The sequence below is a fragment of the Desmodus rotundus genome, chromosome X (assembly GCF_022682495.2).
Source record: "Desmodus rotundus isolate HL8 chromosome X, HLdesRot8A.1, whole genome shotgun sequence".
Lineage (NCBI taxonomy): Eukaryota > Metazoa > Chordata > Mammalia > Chiroptera > Phyllostomidae > Desmodus > Desmodus rotundus.
The window spans coordinates 18,462,132-18,483,257 of record NC_071400.1 but is presented as its reverse complement, the minus strand read 5'-3'; the positions used below and the strand labels follow the sequence as shown (position 1 = coordinate 18,483,257).

The following is a 21,126-nucleotide window of genomic DNA, read 5'->3' as shown; positions in this document are numbered from 1 at the left end:
AGTAGAGGCTATGTTTACCTGCCCACCGTGCACGGCAAGCTATGGCCTCTACCATCATTGAGTTTGCCCTGCCAGATTGAAACACAACTGCATCTCTCTTTAAAACAACAACAACAACAACAACACTGAGTATAGACTGTCTTTGAAACGTAACACCCCCCATCAAGGTTTAGAAAGGTATTTCATATGTACTCCATTCTATGCCTATAGCTGTGCAGGAGGCAAAATTAATGTATTGTATAGGGAAGAATATGAATACATTTAAATTTGGTGTTATGTGAGGGCCTTCCAAGGCTTGGGAGCAGTAAAGCACAGACTCCTCAGGGAACACTTGATAAAAGACATGGGACCTCAGTTAAATTTTGAAGAAGGGGTTAGATTTAAGTAATGAGGAAGAACAACAAGTTAGAAAGAATTAAATGAACAAAAGCTGCAAGAGAATGTACCACATTATGGTGGCATCTTAGAATGGGGTTGAGGAGTTGTGAGAAGTAAGGTTGGCTGCATAGGAAGGAGTGAGCGAGCAGACAGAATTAAAGGGGCTTCAACACTAAACAAAAACAAGACAACATATGACAGGGTTACTAAAAGATCAAGGAAAGCGGCTAAAGTAAAAACAATACTAAACTAGATTGGGCTGGCCATCCTCTGCAGAGAAACGAGACTTAGTTTCATCTTCCTACTTCCGTAAGTAAAACTGTCTTGGATATAGAATTGATGATAACATCCTGTTATTCATTTCCGTCAGTGCTTAGAAAGGACTATGGCTAGGTATTACACAGGGGCAGCTAACCAAATGTTCTGGTCTTCTCATCCGCTCTGCTCCACCCTCCTCTTTTGGAGTCAGTATCAGAGGATTAGTGCATTCCTCTCTATCAGTACCAGCCAGCTCAGCAAACAGACTTGTGAAAGCAGATACCACCGCAAGGGAACAGAGGCTGGGATGCAGGGCAGTCCAGCAGTGCACTTCACCTGCTCTGGTTGTGGCGTTGGATACCACTTATCAACAGTGCCCTGAGGAACAGGAACGGCGTGCCTAGTACTGTCCAGAAAAACTTAACCCTTCTAGGCTCCTATGTGATGCACACACAAACTCCCTCTTATCTCAAACAGAACTCTAGCCTAAAAGGTGGGGGCGGGGGGGGGGGTGGACACACAACAAGATGGTAATTATACACACTAAAGTCGACATTCCCTATGAATAAGTAGGATTTGCCCAGAATTTTAACCAATCCCAAATATTTTCCTAGGCATTAAGTTAGTCCTTTTGACTATATATTACTGTACGGTAATATCTTGGCTAACCAATATCCTGGAGGAATGGCCATTCTAGAGAGCTAGATTTTCTGGATAGCTAGAAGTTCATTCCTTTAAATAAGTCACATATAGTCAGTACTTTGATACCTGTCCACTCCCTCATTTTACGAATGAGCACAAAGGCATGGAAAGAGGAGGCGGCTGAAGAATCACAGGATCATAGAAGTCTTAGAGCTGGAAGGGACCTCAGAGTTCACTGGGTACAGATCTCACATTTAAGGGATAAGAAAATCAAAGCCAAAGAGATTAATCAACTTGCTGACAGCCACTCTGACACATTTGATTCTAGCACTGCACACCTTGTGAAACCTTTGTGATGAGATTTCCCATATGTATGTTTCTCTGTCTTCTTAAACAGAATATATGAAACTGTAATAGTAGGCATCAGTTTCCTTCTTTACTTTAGTTAGGATCCACATTGGTGAGACTGCTAAATGGCTGGATTTTAGAGAGATAAAGAGTTACTATGTAAATACCTATGAAAAATCATACAATAGCCCATGGCAGTTGTTGAATAGTATGCCTAAGATGAAACAACGCCATAGTAAGAAGAAATGTAGAAGGTGAAAGTGTCAACAAGTAGTTATTGAGCACCTGCTATTTGCCAGGGATTATTTTGGAATGTATTTGTGATTAGTTAACAAGGCAAGTAGGAATTTCCATTTTAGAATATGGAACCTGTTCTAGAAAATACAAAGAAATTCCGAAACACTGTAGATTTTTAGGAAATAAGTGAAGATTTAAAACTCAATAGTTACATTCAAGAAATATTTTTTTCAAGTAAGTTCTTTCCCATTCTTTTTCTTTTTTAACTCTAGGAAGTGGTCCATTGTATTCTTGCAAGTCTAAATTACTTATGCAGGAGATCTTGTAGTACCTTGTCCTAAAATAGGTTGACAGCTAAAGATTTAAAAACAGAGACCACACTAAATAACACAGTAGAGTTTTATTAAATAAAGATTACGAAGCTGGATTTGGCAGAGTTTTTCCATTTCATTCTGCTCTGCACATGATTTGTTGTGTAACTACTAAAATGATCACAAGGAACTCAGCTCTAACACTCTATGGAAACACTAAATAATACCAGAACTTAGAAGAGAACTGGGGAAGTTATAAGAAAGCTGGGACAAGAAAAGACATATGAAATACCAAACTTGGAGAAAATCTGTCTTTTGTCTCACAAGCACTAATCAGACCACCATGCAGTATTTTACACGGAGGGGAATTCAGAACCTGGGAAATAAACCCCTCATGTGGGATGAGGCACTAGGATAAGAGAAGAGTTATAAAGCAACCACAAAACCCAGAGAAAAAGCCAATAATGCAACCACTCCTCAGGCCTTGGGTTCGCACTCCTGACAACCTGCCCAAGCTCAGGATGGTATACTTAAAAGTGCCAAAGACCAGCTCTATGTTCTGGCTCTAGACTACCCCAGTGGCTAAACAAAATGTCTGCCTGTGCTTTCTTCTTGGTAGCAATGTATGGAAATAGTTTTACTCCAGAAGACCTAAGACCAAGTGGTAGATCCTGCCATATGGGGACTAACAAAAGGGTAATCATACTCCAAGGCCTTACTATAATCCTCAATTATGTACTGATTCTCTATGGCATGGCATGCCACTGAAAATAATCAACGATTGTTCTCTTGGGTCACACCTCTTAACCAGCATTTGATATATTTTCCTCTTGTTTTGAAGGGTCAGTTGAACCCAGATGTCAGGGAACTCTAGACCCTTGGGGCTCGGGTAGGAGTCAGGTAGGGTGGTGATTGCTTTTATAAAAGTCACATTTTCCAGACCTTCAGAGATTGAATAGTTTCTCAAAATAATATTGAGAAACAGGAAAAAGGAAAAGTATACACTCCTCCCTTCCCCCTTTGAACCACAAAGAGTGAATTAATGTTCTCAGAGAGAAAATGCGTCTGTAATTCCTATGGTTTTATGATCATGAAAGTCTTGATGTCAAGGTTCAAAAGAAAAATATTCTGTTCTTTGTCACAATAACTTGTGTACTGATAGCTTTTATTGGATTTTATTCATTTACATGATATACTTAGAATACTTATATGTACCAGGCTGTGTTCTAAGTGCTTTACATATTTTAACTCACATAAATCCTTAAAAATCGTATGAAATGAGTTCATCATTTCATTTCACAGATGAGGAAGCAAAGGCCCACATAGAGAAAGGTGCTCACACCAGATCTTCCAATAAATGGCCAAGATTTGAACCCACGCAATTTGGTTCTAGCGCAGGTACACTGGACTCCCTTGATTGTTATCTGAATGGTCTCTTGTCAGTGATAGACTATGGGAACTTTGGGGGAAACACATGGAGCTAGTCCTTCTCCATAGCTCCTAGACCTAATACAGGGTATGCACATACAGTGAAGTGAACACTCAGCTATGAGGTTGGATGTTTTCTAGGAAGAATCTGTGGTTGTCAAATTTATTGACCAAATGAATCAGTCTTCATGTTTGCGAGTAAGTTAGGATGCAACTGTTCTATGTAAAACAATATTGACTGGATACTTCGATGAGAGTATGTATTAATAATAAACAATAATGACTTTTCAGTCAATGCTTTGTCCTTCAAATGATTAAACATGCTACAGGGGTGATAAAAAACATGAATACATACGTACACAGAAATATATACACTAATATACATCTAGATAAAGTTATATCACATCACTCACCAACACCTGCTCAGAGAAGTCAAAGGCTCAAGTAAACACTGCTCAACATGGAAAGATTTCACTTGAACAAAACAGAGAATAACGTATGTGACCAAATTCTTAACATTTTGAAAGAATTCAGCTAAAATGTAGCATTTTGAATTGATAATTCAGTGATGATCAATGTCTACCAGAAAGTGGGGAGTTATTTATGCAAGAGAAATGTTTTGGCATTATTATGTAGGAATGAGGTGGTTTGGTTTGTTTACTTTTCAGGAGGCAGTATAATAGAAAGAGATCATTATGTGCATTCAATACTTATATACTAACAAAATCGATGTGTTATTGACCTATAATTACAATATTATCAGTAGCTAATTTTCAGGCCTTATAAAATCTATCAAGACTCACCCAGTTCTTTCTAAATGTCAAGATAACTCTAGGAGGCACCTTAGAATTTAGATTTTAGGAGACTGTCTGTGTTTCATGGTAAAAGTCAGTTGGGAAACGCACCCATATTTCCTTTTTAACTTATTAAGACTCTTTTAAAAATACTCATTTCTGCCCTGGCTGGTGGCTCAGTAGATTGAGTGCGGGCCTGAGAACAGAGAAGTTGCCAGTTTGATTCCCAGTCAGGGCACATGCCTGGGTTGCAGGACAGGTCCCCAGTAGGGGGCACACAAGAAGCATCCACACTTTGATGTTTCTCTCCCTCTCTTTCTCCCTCACTTCCTCTCTCTAAAATAAATAAATAAAATGTTTTTAAAAAGTACTCAATTCCTGCCTTCCTCATGATATACATTTAATATGACATATGCATGCCACTTCCACTATAAAAAGCCTTTGCAGAAAAGTCCCTTTCTCTGCAAAGACTCTTCTAAAGGTATTGAGACTTTCTACAAAATAATCTGCATTTTCCAAACACATTAAAAACTACTGCAAGCATCCTGAAAAAAGAAAAAAGGACTCAAGCAGTACTCTTCATGCAGCCTAGGTTTCATGTCAGTAATTTGAAATGAGCCTTAAGCTAAATTGTACAGTAATGGCAGTCAACATGCCACACTGAAGTTAAAAACACATTTCCTTTTAGTTTATTTCAGTTCCTAACATACATTCAATGAAACATTTTTGTCCTGCACAGCCTACAGTACCAAACAAACAGAAAAGGTCTAGATTTTATCTGTTCCTTGGTAACATAACCACCCAATAAAACTAACAGGAAATATTTCTCAAAATGATAGTGGAAGAAAGAGATACGGAACCCAAACATGTGGTGAGATGGGATGAGTTTCTTTGACAACTTCCTAACTAGGTTTGAAGTCAATACACACACAAAGAAAGGAGGAGCTGTTCCTATTTTCCCAATAACAGGATGTTAAAAACATAACAAAATGTATAATCTAGAAGTCATTAAAGAATGTCCATAGATACATTGTAGTTAAAATTCAAAATGCATAAATACTTGAAAGTTTGTCTTGTTTTCTTTTAAGTTATTAGACTCCCTTATGAACCTAGAAGGCAAAGCATCATTGCATGGGCCCCCTTGTAGAGTGCTCTATTTGTTTTGAGACTGTATGATCTCCTTTTATTCAGTCTTTGACACTTCCTTTCTGTACTCCTACAGTCACCATCTCCAGCCCCATTATAGCAAGAGTTTCACCCTCCTCCTGCAATTCCAGTTCTTAGGTTGTAAGTGAAAAAGAATATTAATGGTTGAAAAATTGTCTACACTTTGATTCCTAAAAGCTTTTTACATTGAGCATTTATAAAATTTGTATTTATAATGATTCAGAGACGGGGCAACATCATTCATGTAGTACAATTGTAGGTGTTGGGTATTGTAAATAGACAGAAATAAGGGTGGATCAATGGAAATTGTTTTCAAGGCAGGACAGTCATTTAGACATCGAAATGGTAAGGTACCAACTTCTAATTATAGCCCCTGTAGTTTGGGGAGGGGGTGTAGACATAGTCCCATTATGTCAGTGTTAACTGAAACCATGAAAATGCAACTCTCTCTGGCATAGGATCTGTTAAGTTTCATGGTACATGTAACCACTTGTGCATTTGTGAAAGACCACAAGAGACTTCACCCTTCCAGGCAAAACTGCTGCTACAAGCAGGTAAATAAAAATGTATCATGAACCATGACAAGTAAAAATGGAATAAGTAATACAAGAATGTTTAGCACCAGGGCATTAGTAAACCATCTGTTACTAATTAAAGTGACTTTTCTGTAGTTTGAATTGTAAAACTCAATGGAGTAAGCTGAAACCACTGGATGTTTTGGGCCCAGACAAGCTGAAGCAAGACAAGTATACTTCAACCAAGAAGTGACTTTGCCTTGAAGCTAGTTAAGCTTGCTGGGGCTAACAGCCTTTAAAAAGTTTAGTGATAATACAATAGCATAATCAATAAAATATATTTTTAAAAATTACACAAAAAGAAATAATATGCATTTAATGTCTAAAGACTTTCAAAGTAAGCATAATAAATTATCTTAAGGAAAAAAAATAAGCTTAGTGATAATCAGCCCTGACCAAGTGGCTCACTCAGTAGGTTGGAGTGTTATCCTGTAAACTAAAAAGTTGTGGATTCAATTTCCAGTCAGGGCATGTATGGGAGGCAACCAATCTTTCTCATCCCCCACCCCTTCCCCTCTCTCTAAAATGAATAAAAACATATCATCTGGTGAGGATTTTTTTAAAAAGCTTAGTGATTATCAAATCATTGTTCAATGTATGTCTGTAACCCTTCTGTTGCACCACTGAGCTGGAAAAGCAGGTCACACATTCATAAAGGGAAAGTGGAGACATCTTTAAGTATGTAATAACCAGCCCCAAGGCAGTGATGCTTTTCATATTTGAAATTAAAAACCTCTTTATATATGAAGTAGGTGAGGTGGCTCTCTTTAATTAGGAAATACATTCTCTACTCTGAAAGGTCTTTTTCAGACCCAAGGTAATTAATTCTATTAGACACCAAAAGAAGGAATATTCATCTCTTAGGTTGCTCTAGTTTCACCTGCAAACTACTGTACATTTGGGAGAGCAGTTGGCAGAAGTGGGAACCCATATGAAAAAAACATTGCTTGGGTACCTGAACCGGTAGACAAGCTTACATCTTTTATTACTCAAATGTATATTATTCAACATGTTCAATTTGAAATATGTTTTTGACAGCCAGACCATTTATTGGTTTCTCCATACCACTGTACCTTAAATTAAAAAAAAAAAAAAAACAAAAAAAACCCTCACAGACAGACAACAGCATGGTGATTACCAGAGGAGAAGGGAGGTGGGGGAGGTAGAAGAGAGTAATGGGGGAAAAAATGGTGATGGAAGGAGACTTGACTTGGGGTGGTAAACAAATATACAATATGCAGGTGATATATTATAGACTTGTACACCTGAAATGCATATAATTTTATTAACCAATGTCACCCCAATAAATTCAATAAAAGATTTTAAAATCTGTTTACTTCTATCACCATAAATTTTTTAAAAATAGACATAATAAATAAACAAATAAATAAACCCAAAATATCCAAAACAAAATCAGTTTAACTGGTAGGCATAATCCAAAAATTATGCCTGGTAAACAAATGGGAAATATATTTCAAAGTATTCCTTGCATGCTTCTTCTAAACAGAAATATTACATAGGTGACATGTTTTAACATAATTTGTGTTTTAGCCCCTTTAAAAGCTGATGTAATTCCTGAGTTCTTATTATTTTATAATTTGTTAAAAAGATTTTACTTACTTATTTTTAGAGAGGGGGGGATGGAGTGAGAAGGAGAAGGAGAGAAACATCGATATACAAGAGAAAAACAGTACTTGGTTGCTTCCCACATGCCCTCGATGGGGGACCTGGCCCACAACCCAGGAATGTGCCCTGACCAGGAATCGAACCACCGACCTTTTGCTTTGTGGGACGATGTCCACTCAACTCAGCCATGTTGGTCAGAGCTTATTATTGTATGTATAATTTTGATACCCAACTTAGTTGAAGAGTTTGATTTCAAGTCAGTCCTTAAGTCTAGAAGAAACTCAGTAGTGAAGTAAAATATTTTTTAAAGTTTCCAACTACAACATTTAAAGTAGTCATGAAACAGTGTTGTCAACTAAACAATTGGCAAGTAATGTTTATTCAAAGTAAATAACCTCTATAGCTTGTATTCATCATATTCTCATAACTATGCAAATATTTCTTAGGCAGATAGGAAACTGCAATGAATACAGAATACAGATCAATTCTAAAAAATTAGTTATGTTTAGAAAGTAATTTTCTCAAACAATTTAACAATACGATGTTACACAAGAAATCTATTTCCTGCTTTAAAGAAAATCATACCAAAAGGACCATCAGAAATTGATTGTGACTATTTCATTTTGGGTCACATACTCTTTATTGCATTGGTAAGGGTGTATGAAACTTAAAAACAAAAGTCAATCTTACTGATTTTCCACAGTTAATTTTGAGAGCCATGTCAAGGAGAATACTACACAGAGAAGCCACAACTTCTTACTTTTCTCTAACTTTCAAGGGGTGGGATGATGTGGACAATGGCAAGCTTTTCTACCCCTTCATCTTTTAAACTGCACTGAGTTGTCTCTAAACTGTTTCCTTGTTTCATCAACCACCCTCCACCCCAACTTGGGTTTTCTGGAATCACAGTTCCCTAAGGGGTTCCAACCTTGCAAAGTAAGGCTAACAAGAAGACAGTCTTCAGCCAGCTGCCTGGTCCTTCCTAAGAATCAACTCAAAGGAAGGTGGGTGGTTAATGTTAACAAACCACAAATATTCAAAAACTTGCAAGGGAGCTTTCTCCTCCTTGCTGTTCTTCTCTACACTTGTGTGACCACACATGCACATACACACAGACATGTAAAGCACACAGCGGCACTTTTCCGCCTCTTCAGCTTAGGATGAACACAAGAAATTGTTGCAGGAGGGAAAATGTTAGGTGAACTATACTGTAAATAACTGATTTGGGTTAATTGCACCTTTGTTGAAGGACTCTGACAAGAACATCTCTAAGATGAATAATGGTTGCTGAGGTTGGCAGAAGTTCAGGAACCAGATTATTCCTTCAATTATAAGCATCATCTCCCCACTTGCTCCCACCCATCCTTATAAACCCCAACAATGTTTTGCAATTCACAATATTTGCAATGAAAACATCATGAAGAAAAAAAGTAAACAAAGACATGCTGGAAAGAATTGTTTCCTGAAAGTTACTGACCCAGAGATGAGAGAATGGTAAAACTGTAATAATGCATGTAACCGATAAACAAATCCTTATTATCACCCAATTCTAATACAAAATATCCTATGGGCACCTATTTTTAATAACACACAATTTTTTAGAATCTCTATCTTCACTTTGGTGAATTTTAGTTTCCTCTCTAACTAGGGTAACGATACATCCTGGTCTGTCCAAGATAGTCCTGATTCCTTATTAAAAACTAGCAGCACATGTTGTCTGGGTATGATGACCAATAAGCACCTCCTGATCTAAATAATTGTTCCAGTTTGGGCAATACGTTATATTATCAGCTTACCTCTAAATGAATTCTCTGATAGGCAATCAGACTGTTAATTTAGTGTTTGCATTGCTGTCCAGTTTTTACTGAGCATTCCTCCAGTCCTCAAAGCAAGTATTGAGTTGGCCAAAATGTTTAGTATGTTTTTTCCAGCTCTAGTAGCGCTTAGTTGTCTTTAACTTCATTTGAAACAATTTTGTTAGACTGTATTGTGACAGCTGTCATATCAGCATGCATTAAAAAAAACTCATTAAAAGCCCTGGCAGGTGTGGCTCAGTGGATTGAGCGCCAGCCTATGAACCAAAGGGTCACTGGTTCAACTCCCAGTCAGGGCACATGCCTGGGTTGTGGGCCAGGTCCCCAATAGAGGGTGCATAAATAGGGGGTACATAAGAGGCAACCACACATTGATGTTTCTCTCTCTCTCCCTTCCCCTCTCTCTAAAAATAAATAAAATCTAAAAAAAAACTTTTTAAAATTGGTGAATTTTTGTATAGCTATTTTAATATTGAAGATGGAAGTAGATGCCAACATTTTGGGCAATCATGTTTTATTATTTCAAGAAAGATAAAAACACAATAAAATGCAAAAAAAGATTTGTGCTGTGTATGGAGACGGTGCTGTGACTGATTGAATATGTCAAAAGTAGTTTGCTAAGTTTCTTGGTAGTGATGACATTTTGGCTGAACAATTCTATGCTGTGGGGCTGTCTTATGCATTGGAAGATGTTTAGTAGCCCCCCTGGCCTCTACCCACTAGAAGCCAATAGCAGGAGATACCGGACACACTCAAAATATCCTAATCAGTAGTTTTTGGTGAAAATAAAAAATGTGTCCTTTATTTTATAGAAAAAAATGTAACGGACTTTTTGGCAAACCCAATATAAGTTGTTATCCTTTTGTCTCCACACATTTTAGAAATGGACTAAAATTTGGCTTTTCCTTTGAGGGCCTAAAAGATAGCACCAAGATAAATCTTGCAACGATAACTTTGGCCCAGTATATTCTATTTCTTCACTTGTATTGAATGATGGAAGGGTAGAAGTGGAAAGGCCTTCAAGTTTTAAAATTTCATCTTGGTGAGTTAGGGGAATGAAGGAACCACAGAACCTTTCCCCCCTTCAAGTCCTACTCAAAACCCTATGGCATAAAACTGAGGAAAACAGAGCTTCTCTGGTGGAGCCAGGAGGTTAGGTCACAGATGCAGAGTCTTACCCACTAGAAGACACCCATCTCCCTTGCCTCTCTCCTCAAGGAGGCCCCTGAAGTACCTCCTTAGTTGGCTCCGAAGAACAGAGTCTGAAAAATATAAGTCTAGTCCAATTCCTTTAATTTATGAATGAGGAAAATGTGGCTTATGTCAGCTGCATTAGCCCACATATTGCAATTTCATTTTCCCTAGTGGTACTTCTATAAACAAATCCATACGAGTCAAGAGCTGGTGGTCCACATTAATTGTCATAGAAAGTTGTCTTGTTAAGGACTCTGGATACACCTCATAGCAAGGAAACATGTAATAATGGATGTTCAATGCTTTTCTAGACTGTAACTAGTAGACTCAAATGTAGTCACTCAAAACAAGTAATGGGGAGCCTCCCTGTGTATGTTACTTCCTCTGGAAGGGAAGTGGAATACAAACTACAAATATAAAGGACACAAGGACAAAATCAAGGGGGAGGGTAGAAGTGGGGAAGGGAGGTGGGACTGGCTGGGGTGGGGTGGAGGGATGGGGAGAAAATGCAGACAATTGTAACTGAATAAAATTTTTTTAAAATAATATTTTTTAAAAAGCTTTAAAAAAAGAGTATGGAGGTATTAAACGCATTTGAAATTAAGGTTCCAAACTGAACATATATCCTACTTCTAAAAATAGCTACCAGAAAATCCACTGAAAAAAATGACAATGATATATAAAGATGTTCATCATACTATTGTTTATAACTATATAAGGTACATGTATAAACACAAAGTGTAGGAGAAAAGAAGCAAAAGAATTGAAAAGGAAAGAAGACTGTTACTGAGCCAATAGAGTTCTACTGATTTATTTTTCTAGCTCCCCCAAACTATCTTTTAAAATAAAATAAAACAAAAACACAGAATGCAAATAGCACTTACCACAGAGACTTTGCTTACTACATCTCTTGCGACTGCTAAGCCTTGAGCAAAAGTACGGGCTGCTACAAATGCACGAGTAATCTGTAGCTTCAATTTCCGAGGGACATCTCCAAAGGGCTTCAGCTGCTCAGTATACTTGCTCACACATTCCAGATACTCATCTGTGAAGTGGTACTGGGAGTTCACCAGGCGGAACATCCGCTCCAGAAGGCGAGCCCAGAAATCATTTAGCATTTCTTCCAGGTTCACATTTCCCATCACATAGTAGCGTTTCAAGTCTGCGAAGAGATCTTTAAAAAGCTCCGAGTTTTGCATGTATAAGTGGCCATATGTCTTCACAAACATGTCATTCAGGGATTTCTCTGCATTTTCAAGTAGTTCTTTGAAGAATTCTAAAACAAAAAATACAGAGAGAGAGGGAGGGAGGGAAGAAGGAAGGAAGGAGGGAAGGAAGGAGGAAGGGAAGGAAGGGAGGGAGGGAAGGAAGGGAGGGAGGGAAGGAAAGAAAGAAAAGGGTTTCCAGTAATTAAATAATCAGGTGCTTTTCAGGCAAACTTGAAAACAAAAAATCATGAAATTAAATATAAAACATGCTTGGAAATAAGGTGGATTTCTTTTGGTGAATTTGGCATCTGTGATCATTTGTCAGTGAAAAGAAATCTATAGTCCTGGCTGGTGTGGCTCAGTGGATTGAGCGCTAGCTTGCAAATCAAAGGGTTGCTGGTTTGATTCCCAGTCAGGGCACATGCCTAGGTTGTGGGCCAGGTCCCCATTAGGGGGCATGCAAGGGGCAACCACACTTTGATGTTTCTTTCCCTCTCTTTCTCACTCTTTTCCCTCTCTCTAAAAATAGATAAAGTCTTTTAAAAAACGCTTTGTTAAAAATATCTACATCACAAAGTCACTTACATATGCATGTATGTCAGAGAGATGGAAAAATGAAATTTTAAACAAACAACTTATCAGGAGTCAGTATAAAATAAACATACACATATGTATACACTTACTTTTCTCTCTCTTGCAGTCCATGTAAATAAAGAACTGGAAAAAAATGGGTCTATGAAGTCTATAACGTGAAGTTTCCCAGAACTTTTTGCTGCAACAATCTAAACCAATGTTAATAATGCCTCCAAAATGTAAGCTGACACCAGGACAGGTGTATTTCAAAAGGTGTTGTTTTACTTGGAAACAATTTTTTTTCTCTTTTCTCTTCCTTGTATCTACATGGAAGTAAAAAAACTGCCTAGGAAATGCTTGAGGCCAAGAAAAATAATGAAACACCCCAAGAGGTAAACACACAAGTTTTCTGAAAATCAGTTCTTAGGTGTTCCTTGTGCTATTCGTACAAATTGGGATATACAAGTTGACCTTGAGTTTCTTAAGGATTTACACAGTAGTATCATGAGTTTTTTCTTTCAATGGGGTGATGGGGGGAAGAGAGAGACAGAGATGAAATGTGTAACAGACTCAACCAAATAATTAGTATATTTATAAGACAACACAGAAAAATAACTGGGAAATATAAAAGAATACCAGGTTATTTCAGATTTACTTTTTGTTCACCACACACCCACAACATACATGTTAAAGATTTTAATCTCTTAAGTACATTTTTCCTTAGACTTATTCTTACTGGCCCTGATAAATGGAACTATTTTACCTGTGCTTTTTGCCTTTTGTGACATTTTAAGGATGGCAGACATAATTTAAATTCTAAAATCCAAACCAATTAGGTACAGTATCAACAGAAACATAATCTGCTATAAGGAAAAAGGGAAAATAACTTTTGCATCTGTTCCTCCTAACAAACAAGCAGGTCTCTAAAGTTGCTGTATGATTCTTTCACATCCTGCTCCCCCATTTCTTCCTATGACATTTCCTTCCATAGTGAGGAATGGAACGCAAATTAAGACATTCCAGTCACAATCCATAGCCATCACCAGCAACTTCATTAATCTCTGCAATGCTCATCTCCACTTTTTCCCCAGTATTCAAAATTCAGGATTAGAGTCAGGTCTTCACTGCTGAAGAAACACTGTGGAGTCCTTAGACACCTAGCAATCATCCCTTCATAATCATTATGCCTGAAGCCAATTATAAGACACATGGTGACTAAGAGAGAACTCAGCCAGGAGCAGTGTAAACCAGAGTTCCCCAATGATCAGAAGCTGAGTTAATTAGAAATTAGATCTCCCTTGCAGCAACTGCTTGTATTCATGAAAAATGCTGCCCAGGGAGTCTGTTTTAAGTGACGCTATTGGTGTCTGAAAAGAGAGTCAGAAAGGAAATAGTTTATAAGCATTTGAAATATAATGTCTAAAATCAGGGTTTTTTTCCCTTTTAATTTTCAGTTTGGAGGCTTAAGAATTTACGCTCTAAATATCAAGCAACCACTACTCCTAGGGCTCATGAATGAGCACTTAATATAGGGATGGAAATAAACACCATAGCATGCTACATATCTAAAGCAGAATGAATGACATAGTGGGAAAGGATGGGATCTCTCATTTATGAGCTCTGTGATCTGATTGGACAAAAGATTTAATTTCTCTGACTCTCTGATGCCTCTTCCATAAAATAGAGCTATTACTAACTTACCTCATATGGTTAAGGTCTGGCACACAATAGATGCTCAATAAATGGACACTATTTATAATACACGAGGTAATATTATTGTTACCTTTAGAGTTTCTTTTTATCTACATTTAAAAAATCTTTTAAGGATGATTTTTAATCCTTCCTGGCAGAGTCAAGTTATTGGAGGGGAACATAAATTAATCCAAAGCTGCTGGAGATCAGTTAAGAAGACCCAAGGCCTTATAAAACTGGGAACAATTTAGCTAAAAGAAATGCTTGGTCTCGAACCAAGATGGTGGGGTAGGTAGACACAGTGCGCCGCCTCACACAACCAGACCTGACAGAAAATCGAACAGCAAGGAAGTCCGACACCAACGAAATAAAAAATAAACATTCATCCAGACCGGTAGGAGGGGCGGAGACGGGCAGCTGGGGTGGAGAGGACTCGCGTGGCCGTGGCGGGACCGAGACTGGCGGAGTGTGGGAGCAACGGGGCAGGCAGTCTGACCACTAGCAGACCCTGCGGCCCCACATTCGTGCACAGATAAACCGTACAAACGGCGGGGAGTGAAGCAGACCGTGCAACCCAGGCAAACTTCTGATTGAAGACGCCCGTGGGGGTTGGGGCGGCAGCAGGAGAGACTCCCAGCCTCACAGGAGAGGTCGTTGGGAAGACCCACAGGGGCCTAGAGCGTGCACAAGCCCACCCACTCGGGAACCAGCACCAGAGGGGCCCAGTTTGATTGCGGGTAGCGGAGTGAAAGACTGAAATCCGGTGGACAGTGGAGTGGGCGCCATTGCTCCCTCTCGGCCCCTCCCCCACGTACAGCTTCACAACCCAGTGACCAGCGTTACCCCCGCCCCGGGGAACTCCTAAGGCTGGGCCCCTTTAAGTAACAGATGCGCAAAGACCAAAAAAAAAAAAAAAAAAGGCCCAAATGACAGAACACTTCAAAGCTCCAGAAAAAATACAACCAAGCGAGGAAGAGATAGCCAACCTATCGGATGCACAGTTCAAAACACTGGTTATCAAGACGCTCACAGAATTGGTTGAATTTGTTCGAAAAGTAGATGAAAAAATGAAGCCTATGCCAAGAGAAACAAAGGAAAATGTACAGGGAACCAATCGTGATGCGAAGGAAACTGGGACTCAAATCAACGGTGTGGACCAGAAGGAAGAAAGAAACATCCAACCAGAAAAGAATGAAGAAACAAGAATTCGGAAAAATGAGGAAAGGCTTAGGAACCTCCAGGACATCTTGAAATGTTCCAACGTCCGAATTATAGGGGTGCCAGAAGGAGGAGAGGAAGAACAAACAATTGAAAACTTATTTGAACAAATAATGAAGGAGAACTTCCCTCATCTGGCAAAGGAAATAGACTTCCAGGAAGTCCAGGAAGCTCAGAGAGTCCCAAAGAAGCTGGACCCAAGGAGGAACACACCAAGGCACATCCTAATTACATTACCCAAGATTAAGCGGAAGGAGAGAATCTTAGAAGCAGCAAGAGAAAAGGAGACAGTTACCTACGAAGGACTTCCCATAAGACTGTCAGCTGATTTCTCCAAAGAGACCTTACAGGCAAGAAGGGGCTGGCAAGAGGTATTCCAAGTCATGAAAGGCAAGGACCTACATCCAAGATTACTCTATCCAGCAAAGCTATCATTTAGAATGGAAGGGAAGATAAAGTGCTTCTCAGATAAGGTCAGGTTAAAGAGTTCATCATCACCAAGCCCTTATTATAGGAAATGTTAAAGGGAGTTACCTAAGAAAAAGAAGATCAAAAATAGCAACAGTAAAAATGACAGCAAACTCACAGTTGTTAACAACCACACATAAAACAAAAACAAGAGCAAACTAGGCAAACAACTAGAACAGGAACAGAACCATAGAGATGGAGATCACATGGAGGGTTGTCAATAGGGGAGTGGGAGGGGGAGAGGGGGGGAAAGGTACAGAGAATAAGTAGCATAGATGATAGGTGGAAAATAGACGGGGGGAGGGTAAGAATAGTGTAGGAAATGTAGAAGCCAAAGAACTTATAAGTATGACCCATGGACATGAACTATAGGGGGGGAATATGGGAGGGAGGGGGTGGGCAGGATGGAGTGGAGTGAGGGGGGGGAAATGGGACAACTGTAATAGCATAATCAATAAATATATCAAAAAAAGAGATAAAAAAGAAAAAAGAAATGCTTAATGGCTCTTGCTTCCAATGCTGTGAAATGTCCCAGACATCTACCAGGATGGGATTGACAAACGAGTGAAAAACACAGAATGAAGAAACATCAAACCAGGCAAGAGATTTTATGTTATTGTATAGTAAAGAGACATAATATCATGTACATCACATATACATATAAAAAAGATCAAGGCAAAGGTTTAAGCAAAAGAACTAGGGACAGTAAAATTTAGAATTATACAGCAGGTCAATCCCCAATCCTCGCCACACATTTCATTTGCATACTACCTTCTTGGCCGAAAGTCAACTCAGTATAAGGGTAGAATTAGGGGATTGGAAGTATTTTCCAGCTCTAAATGGTGATCATTCTTAATGTCAATAGCACTAATTTAACATGAAAAAAACTAGATTGAAAAGGCAAAACTTTCCATATAAAAGTTGTTTATTTAAATATCCTGTCTTAAAAAAAAAACCATCATGTACTCCTAGAACTTCTATCCACAGCTACTTGTCTTGCATCAAATAAACATTGAAAATTCTTGAAGCAAGTAAAAAGTCCCCCAGTTCTGCTATTAAATGCCATTAGTTACTCCTTTATAAATAATCGACTGGCCATTGATTAATGAGCTAGAATGCATTCTAGAATTAACCCGTGACCTTAAGAGATTGGGAGCTCTTTCTAATCAATCCATTTGCTTGGTGCTATAAATTACCACCTTGTATTTACATTATTAGGAAGCTACCTTTTCATATAAAGATTAATTTCCTTTTTACTTACTGTAAAGGCTGTAATTCAGAGTCCTAGTGTGGTATGCAAACATTAAGTAACCACAGCAACAAAATTCCTGAGAAAAGCAGCCTCCTTGTAAATGATACAAATCATACCTTTTGCACTGTTAAGGAAACTCAAAGAGTTATATCCATCCATTCTTTCACCCAAGATCAAGTACTTAATGAAGAACAGCTAAAACAAGCATCTACAAATGTCTTGCTTTTTTGGTAAAGTCTGTATAAAGTTTTAACACACACTTTCCTTCATTTGGGCATAATGTCAATCCTCAAAAGTGCCTACCAGGGCATGGTGTACTCACAAGAACATGTAGTTGACTAACCTTCATCAACTGATAGCACATCAATAGACCTTTCCTAGGATGACAAGACAATTGCCAGCTATAGCACTTATTTGGAGCTGTTAACATATCAAAGTACACAAGGGGATCCTGCCAAAGTAGGAACAGCCTTTACTTTCCAAGGTTAATTTTGTTAGTTAATGCACTTTGCATGTTGAATCTCCTCATGAGTAAATACAATCTCTGTATCTCATGGCTCCTGTGTCTTGGTGACATTGCCAGGGACACAAGCTCGGTAGTGTAAGGTCCCTTCCACTGGACCCCATTCCATTTCTCCTAGGGATACTTCCGACACCAGCTAGCCAATTCACTTTAGCACACTCGGATTCCCTGTCATTCAGAAATGACATTCCCAGAGAAGGCTGAGGACATGTTTAAGCCATAAGGTTGAAGCAGCTATTACAAGTGTTCCGTACACAAAACTGTATGTTGATCTGCTATATGGCCTTATATAAAACCTCATAATATAGTCTATCTGCTTATGAGCTAATATTAAGAGAAAAATATGAACAGAAGATAGGATAATCAGTTATGATTCCAATTTGTATGTACGTATATGTATTATATACGTGCGCAAAAAAAAAAAACAAAAAAAAAAACTGTAAAATGCCAGGAGAGTGGTGATGGGTTGAATGTTGGGGACCAGGGATAATTGTTTTCAATTTTGTTTACCCAAATTTTTCAGTAATATTTTATAGTCAAAAATATATACCTTCATGTTTTCAAAAATAACTTTATTTCTCTTTATTCTATTCATTCGACTTTCTAGAGGCTTCAGTGCATTTTTTCCCAGTTATCCTTACCAGGTTGACTTTAGAAAGAAGGGAAGGGAGGGGGAAAGTGAGGGAGAGAAACATCGATCAGCTGCCTCCTGCAGCACCCTGACCAAGGACCAAACCCACAACTAAGGCAAGTGCCCTGACAGGGAATTGAACCCACAACCTTCTATTTATGAGAGGGTACTCCAACCAACTGAGGCACACTGGCCAGCACTTCAGTATATTTTCAATACTTTTCCCAAATTGTCTCCAATGAGCATTGTGCTACTTAAGAAAAAAATTTAAACTTATTTTAAACCAAAGCAATTTTTATATTTTATTAAAAATGCATATAATTCCATATAAAGGATTCAAATTCTAACAATTTGAAAAATATGGAAATGTATAGAAAAATATAAATTACCCCAAATCCCACCATTAAAAGAGAGCAACAATGGTTCATTGAATTTTCTTCCTATCTTTTTCCTGTGAAGATATGTACTGTCACATCGTTGAGATCATACTGTATTTATACCTTTTTCTCATATAACACTACATGGTTAGCATTTCCTGTGTGATTAAAAGTTCATCAGAAACATAATTTTTAACTGCATACTGTGACACCATAGAACAGATCACAATGTAATCATCATAAGACATATAGGCTAATTTCCTATTTTCCTTATAAACACTGCTGTGGATAAATATCCTTGTACATAAATCTGTACGTAGATCTTTCTTTTCGTGGGATAAATACCTAGAAGTAGAATTACTAAATCAAAGGGTATGAACATATTCAAGATTTCTGGCACACTGCTAAACTGACCTCCAGAAAAGATGGGCCCATGTATCACCCTCCCTGTTTGAGTCATATATATTACAAGAGTTTCAATTGTTCTGCTAATTCTTTCAAGAGAGAAGTGATGGAGATGAACAGGGACAATGAACAAGAAAGACCTGACTGCTCAGGAATTCTATCAATCAATCAGTCGGAGTCAGTGCTAGATCAAATAAGCCCTTTTCTTTGACTACACAGACAGACACATGGAAAGAGGGTGGGCAGAGATGAACAACAACGTTCTCAACTCTCAGGCTCAAAGTGCAATGAACCAACAAAGCAGATAAAAGCAATTCAGCTAAAGCTCTTCCATTTATTTACTTGCGTCCAAACAGATCAGCTGCTTCTTGCTGATGCCATGTCTTCTTAAGAAGTCAAAGCTAATAGCAGTGTCCCAGAGCGAAAGTGCTCAGGGCTCCCTGGAAGCTGCAGAGGCATTTTCAATCCAATGAAATAGCCAATGCTAGAGCCACAATTGGTCACACTTCAGATAACAACTCAAAAGGCAGAAAACCTTTGTCAATACAAAAATGTGTGTGTTTTGTCTGAGCTCTTGATTTGATTACAGTAAGCTGCCATTGGCTCATTCTCATCAAGTTTCACAGATTATAAAAAGAATTAGCAAAAATACCCGTCATTTTATTCTTCACATGGAAGGAAAAGAAAAGAGAATTGTAAAGGAAACGGTAGCAGTGCTTTCCAACTAAATCAAAGAAACATTAGCACGGTCTGGAAAGAACACTACATTTGCTGTAAGTCCAGAAGGCCTCATGTCTTTTTCTACCCTCCGTCCTAGCTACTTGTCCTGTGAAATGCTGCCTGCTGCACTGTAGCAGAGGTTTTAAAAAAGCAACAGATTTTAAAGGGATGTCTTAATGAGTGAAATCTGAGGTGAGGATTGAAAACCAATCCTATTTTGTATGTATGCTATACATTTCTATGACATTTATTTTAAGACTTCTTAAAAAATCCTTACCCCAGAATATGATTTTATTGATTTTACAGAGAGGAAGGAAAGGAGGGAGGGAAGGAGGGAGACAGGAAGGGAGGGAGGGACGGAGGGAGGCAGAGAGAGAGAGAGACACAGACAGACACATCAAGTTGGTTGCCACCAGTATGTGTGGGCACATACCTAGTTGCGGGTTTGACAGGGCTCTGACACAGATCCTGACCAAGGATCAAACCCACAACCCCTTTGGTGTATGGGATGATGCTCCAACCAACTGAGCCACCCAGCCAGGGCTATTTTAAGACTTTTTTTAATGTGAATATTACCCAGGTGGTCTTAGTAAGTCACTGTGGCCTAGCAAAGGACAATGATAAAACTATGTAGTTAAAAGTTAGTTAAGATCAGGGGTCAGAAAAATTCCACAAATTCCAGCTTAGCAAATGGCCATAAAACTTAGTTGGATATATTTATCTTTTAAGGTTTTGGCCAGCTCACTCCCAGTGATGGCATTGCTTTCATGAGCATGTGAAGTCTAATGCCTTCAACTCGCTGAGGCTCCACACTGGGTTTCCTTGAGGCCTAATGAAGTAATGGCCAGTATGAACTATGGAAAACTTTCAGTCAGTGATTAAAACAGATTTAGCTAAATTTGAAGAATGCTTCATGTCCTGCCTTTGTGAAATGACAGAAAACAAGGAGGCTTTAAGGAAAGGGTGGCCACTCTGATTTACACTTGGCCCATGCAGATAGATGGAAGAGACAATTATTTCTTTTGTGTGCATTATAAGCTAATTCACAAAATTTCTACTATTATGCAAGTTAACAAGCTTCAGGCTCATGGGAGTGTTTTCAAAGACTTGGTGAAAGTAGCAGAGGGTCCAGAAATGATAGGAGGAAAATAGAGCGTACGTACAGGCAGCTAATTAACATCTTGTAAGACCTTTCACTAAAGCAGCTGGTGTAGTCACGTGTTCAGAAGATTCACAGAATTTTTAGAATTAAAAGGGTCTTTACAGAGCATCTAGCTCAACCCCCTC

The 21,126-nt window shown here is 38.5% G+C and overlaps 1 protein-coding gene across 1 annotated transcript in view; it reads right to left on the bottom strand.

The window, feature by feature from the left end:
* GPC4 (glypican 4) overlaps positions 1-21,126 on the bottom strand; it is a 108,877-nt gene that overhangs the window by 10,005 nt on the left and 77,746 nt on the right. The window contains exon 3 of the mRNA XM_024566953.4: positions 11,657-12,048. Coding sequence (XP_024422721.2) covers positions 11,657-12,048 — 392 coding nt within the window. The remainder of the gene's footprint in view (positions 1-11,656; positions 12,049-21,126) is intronic.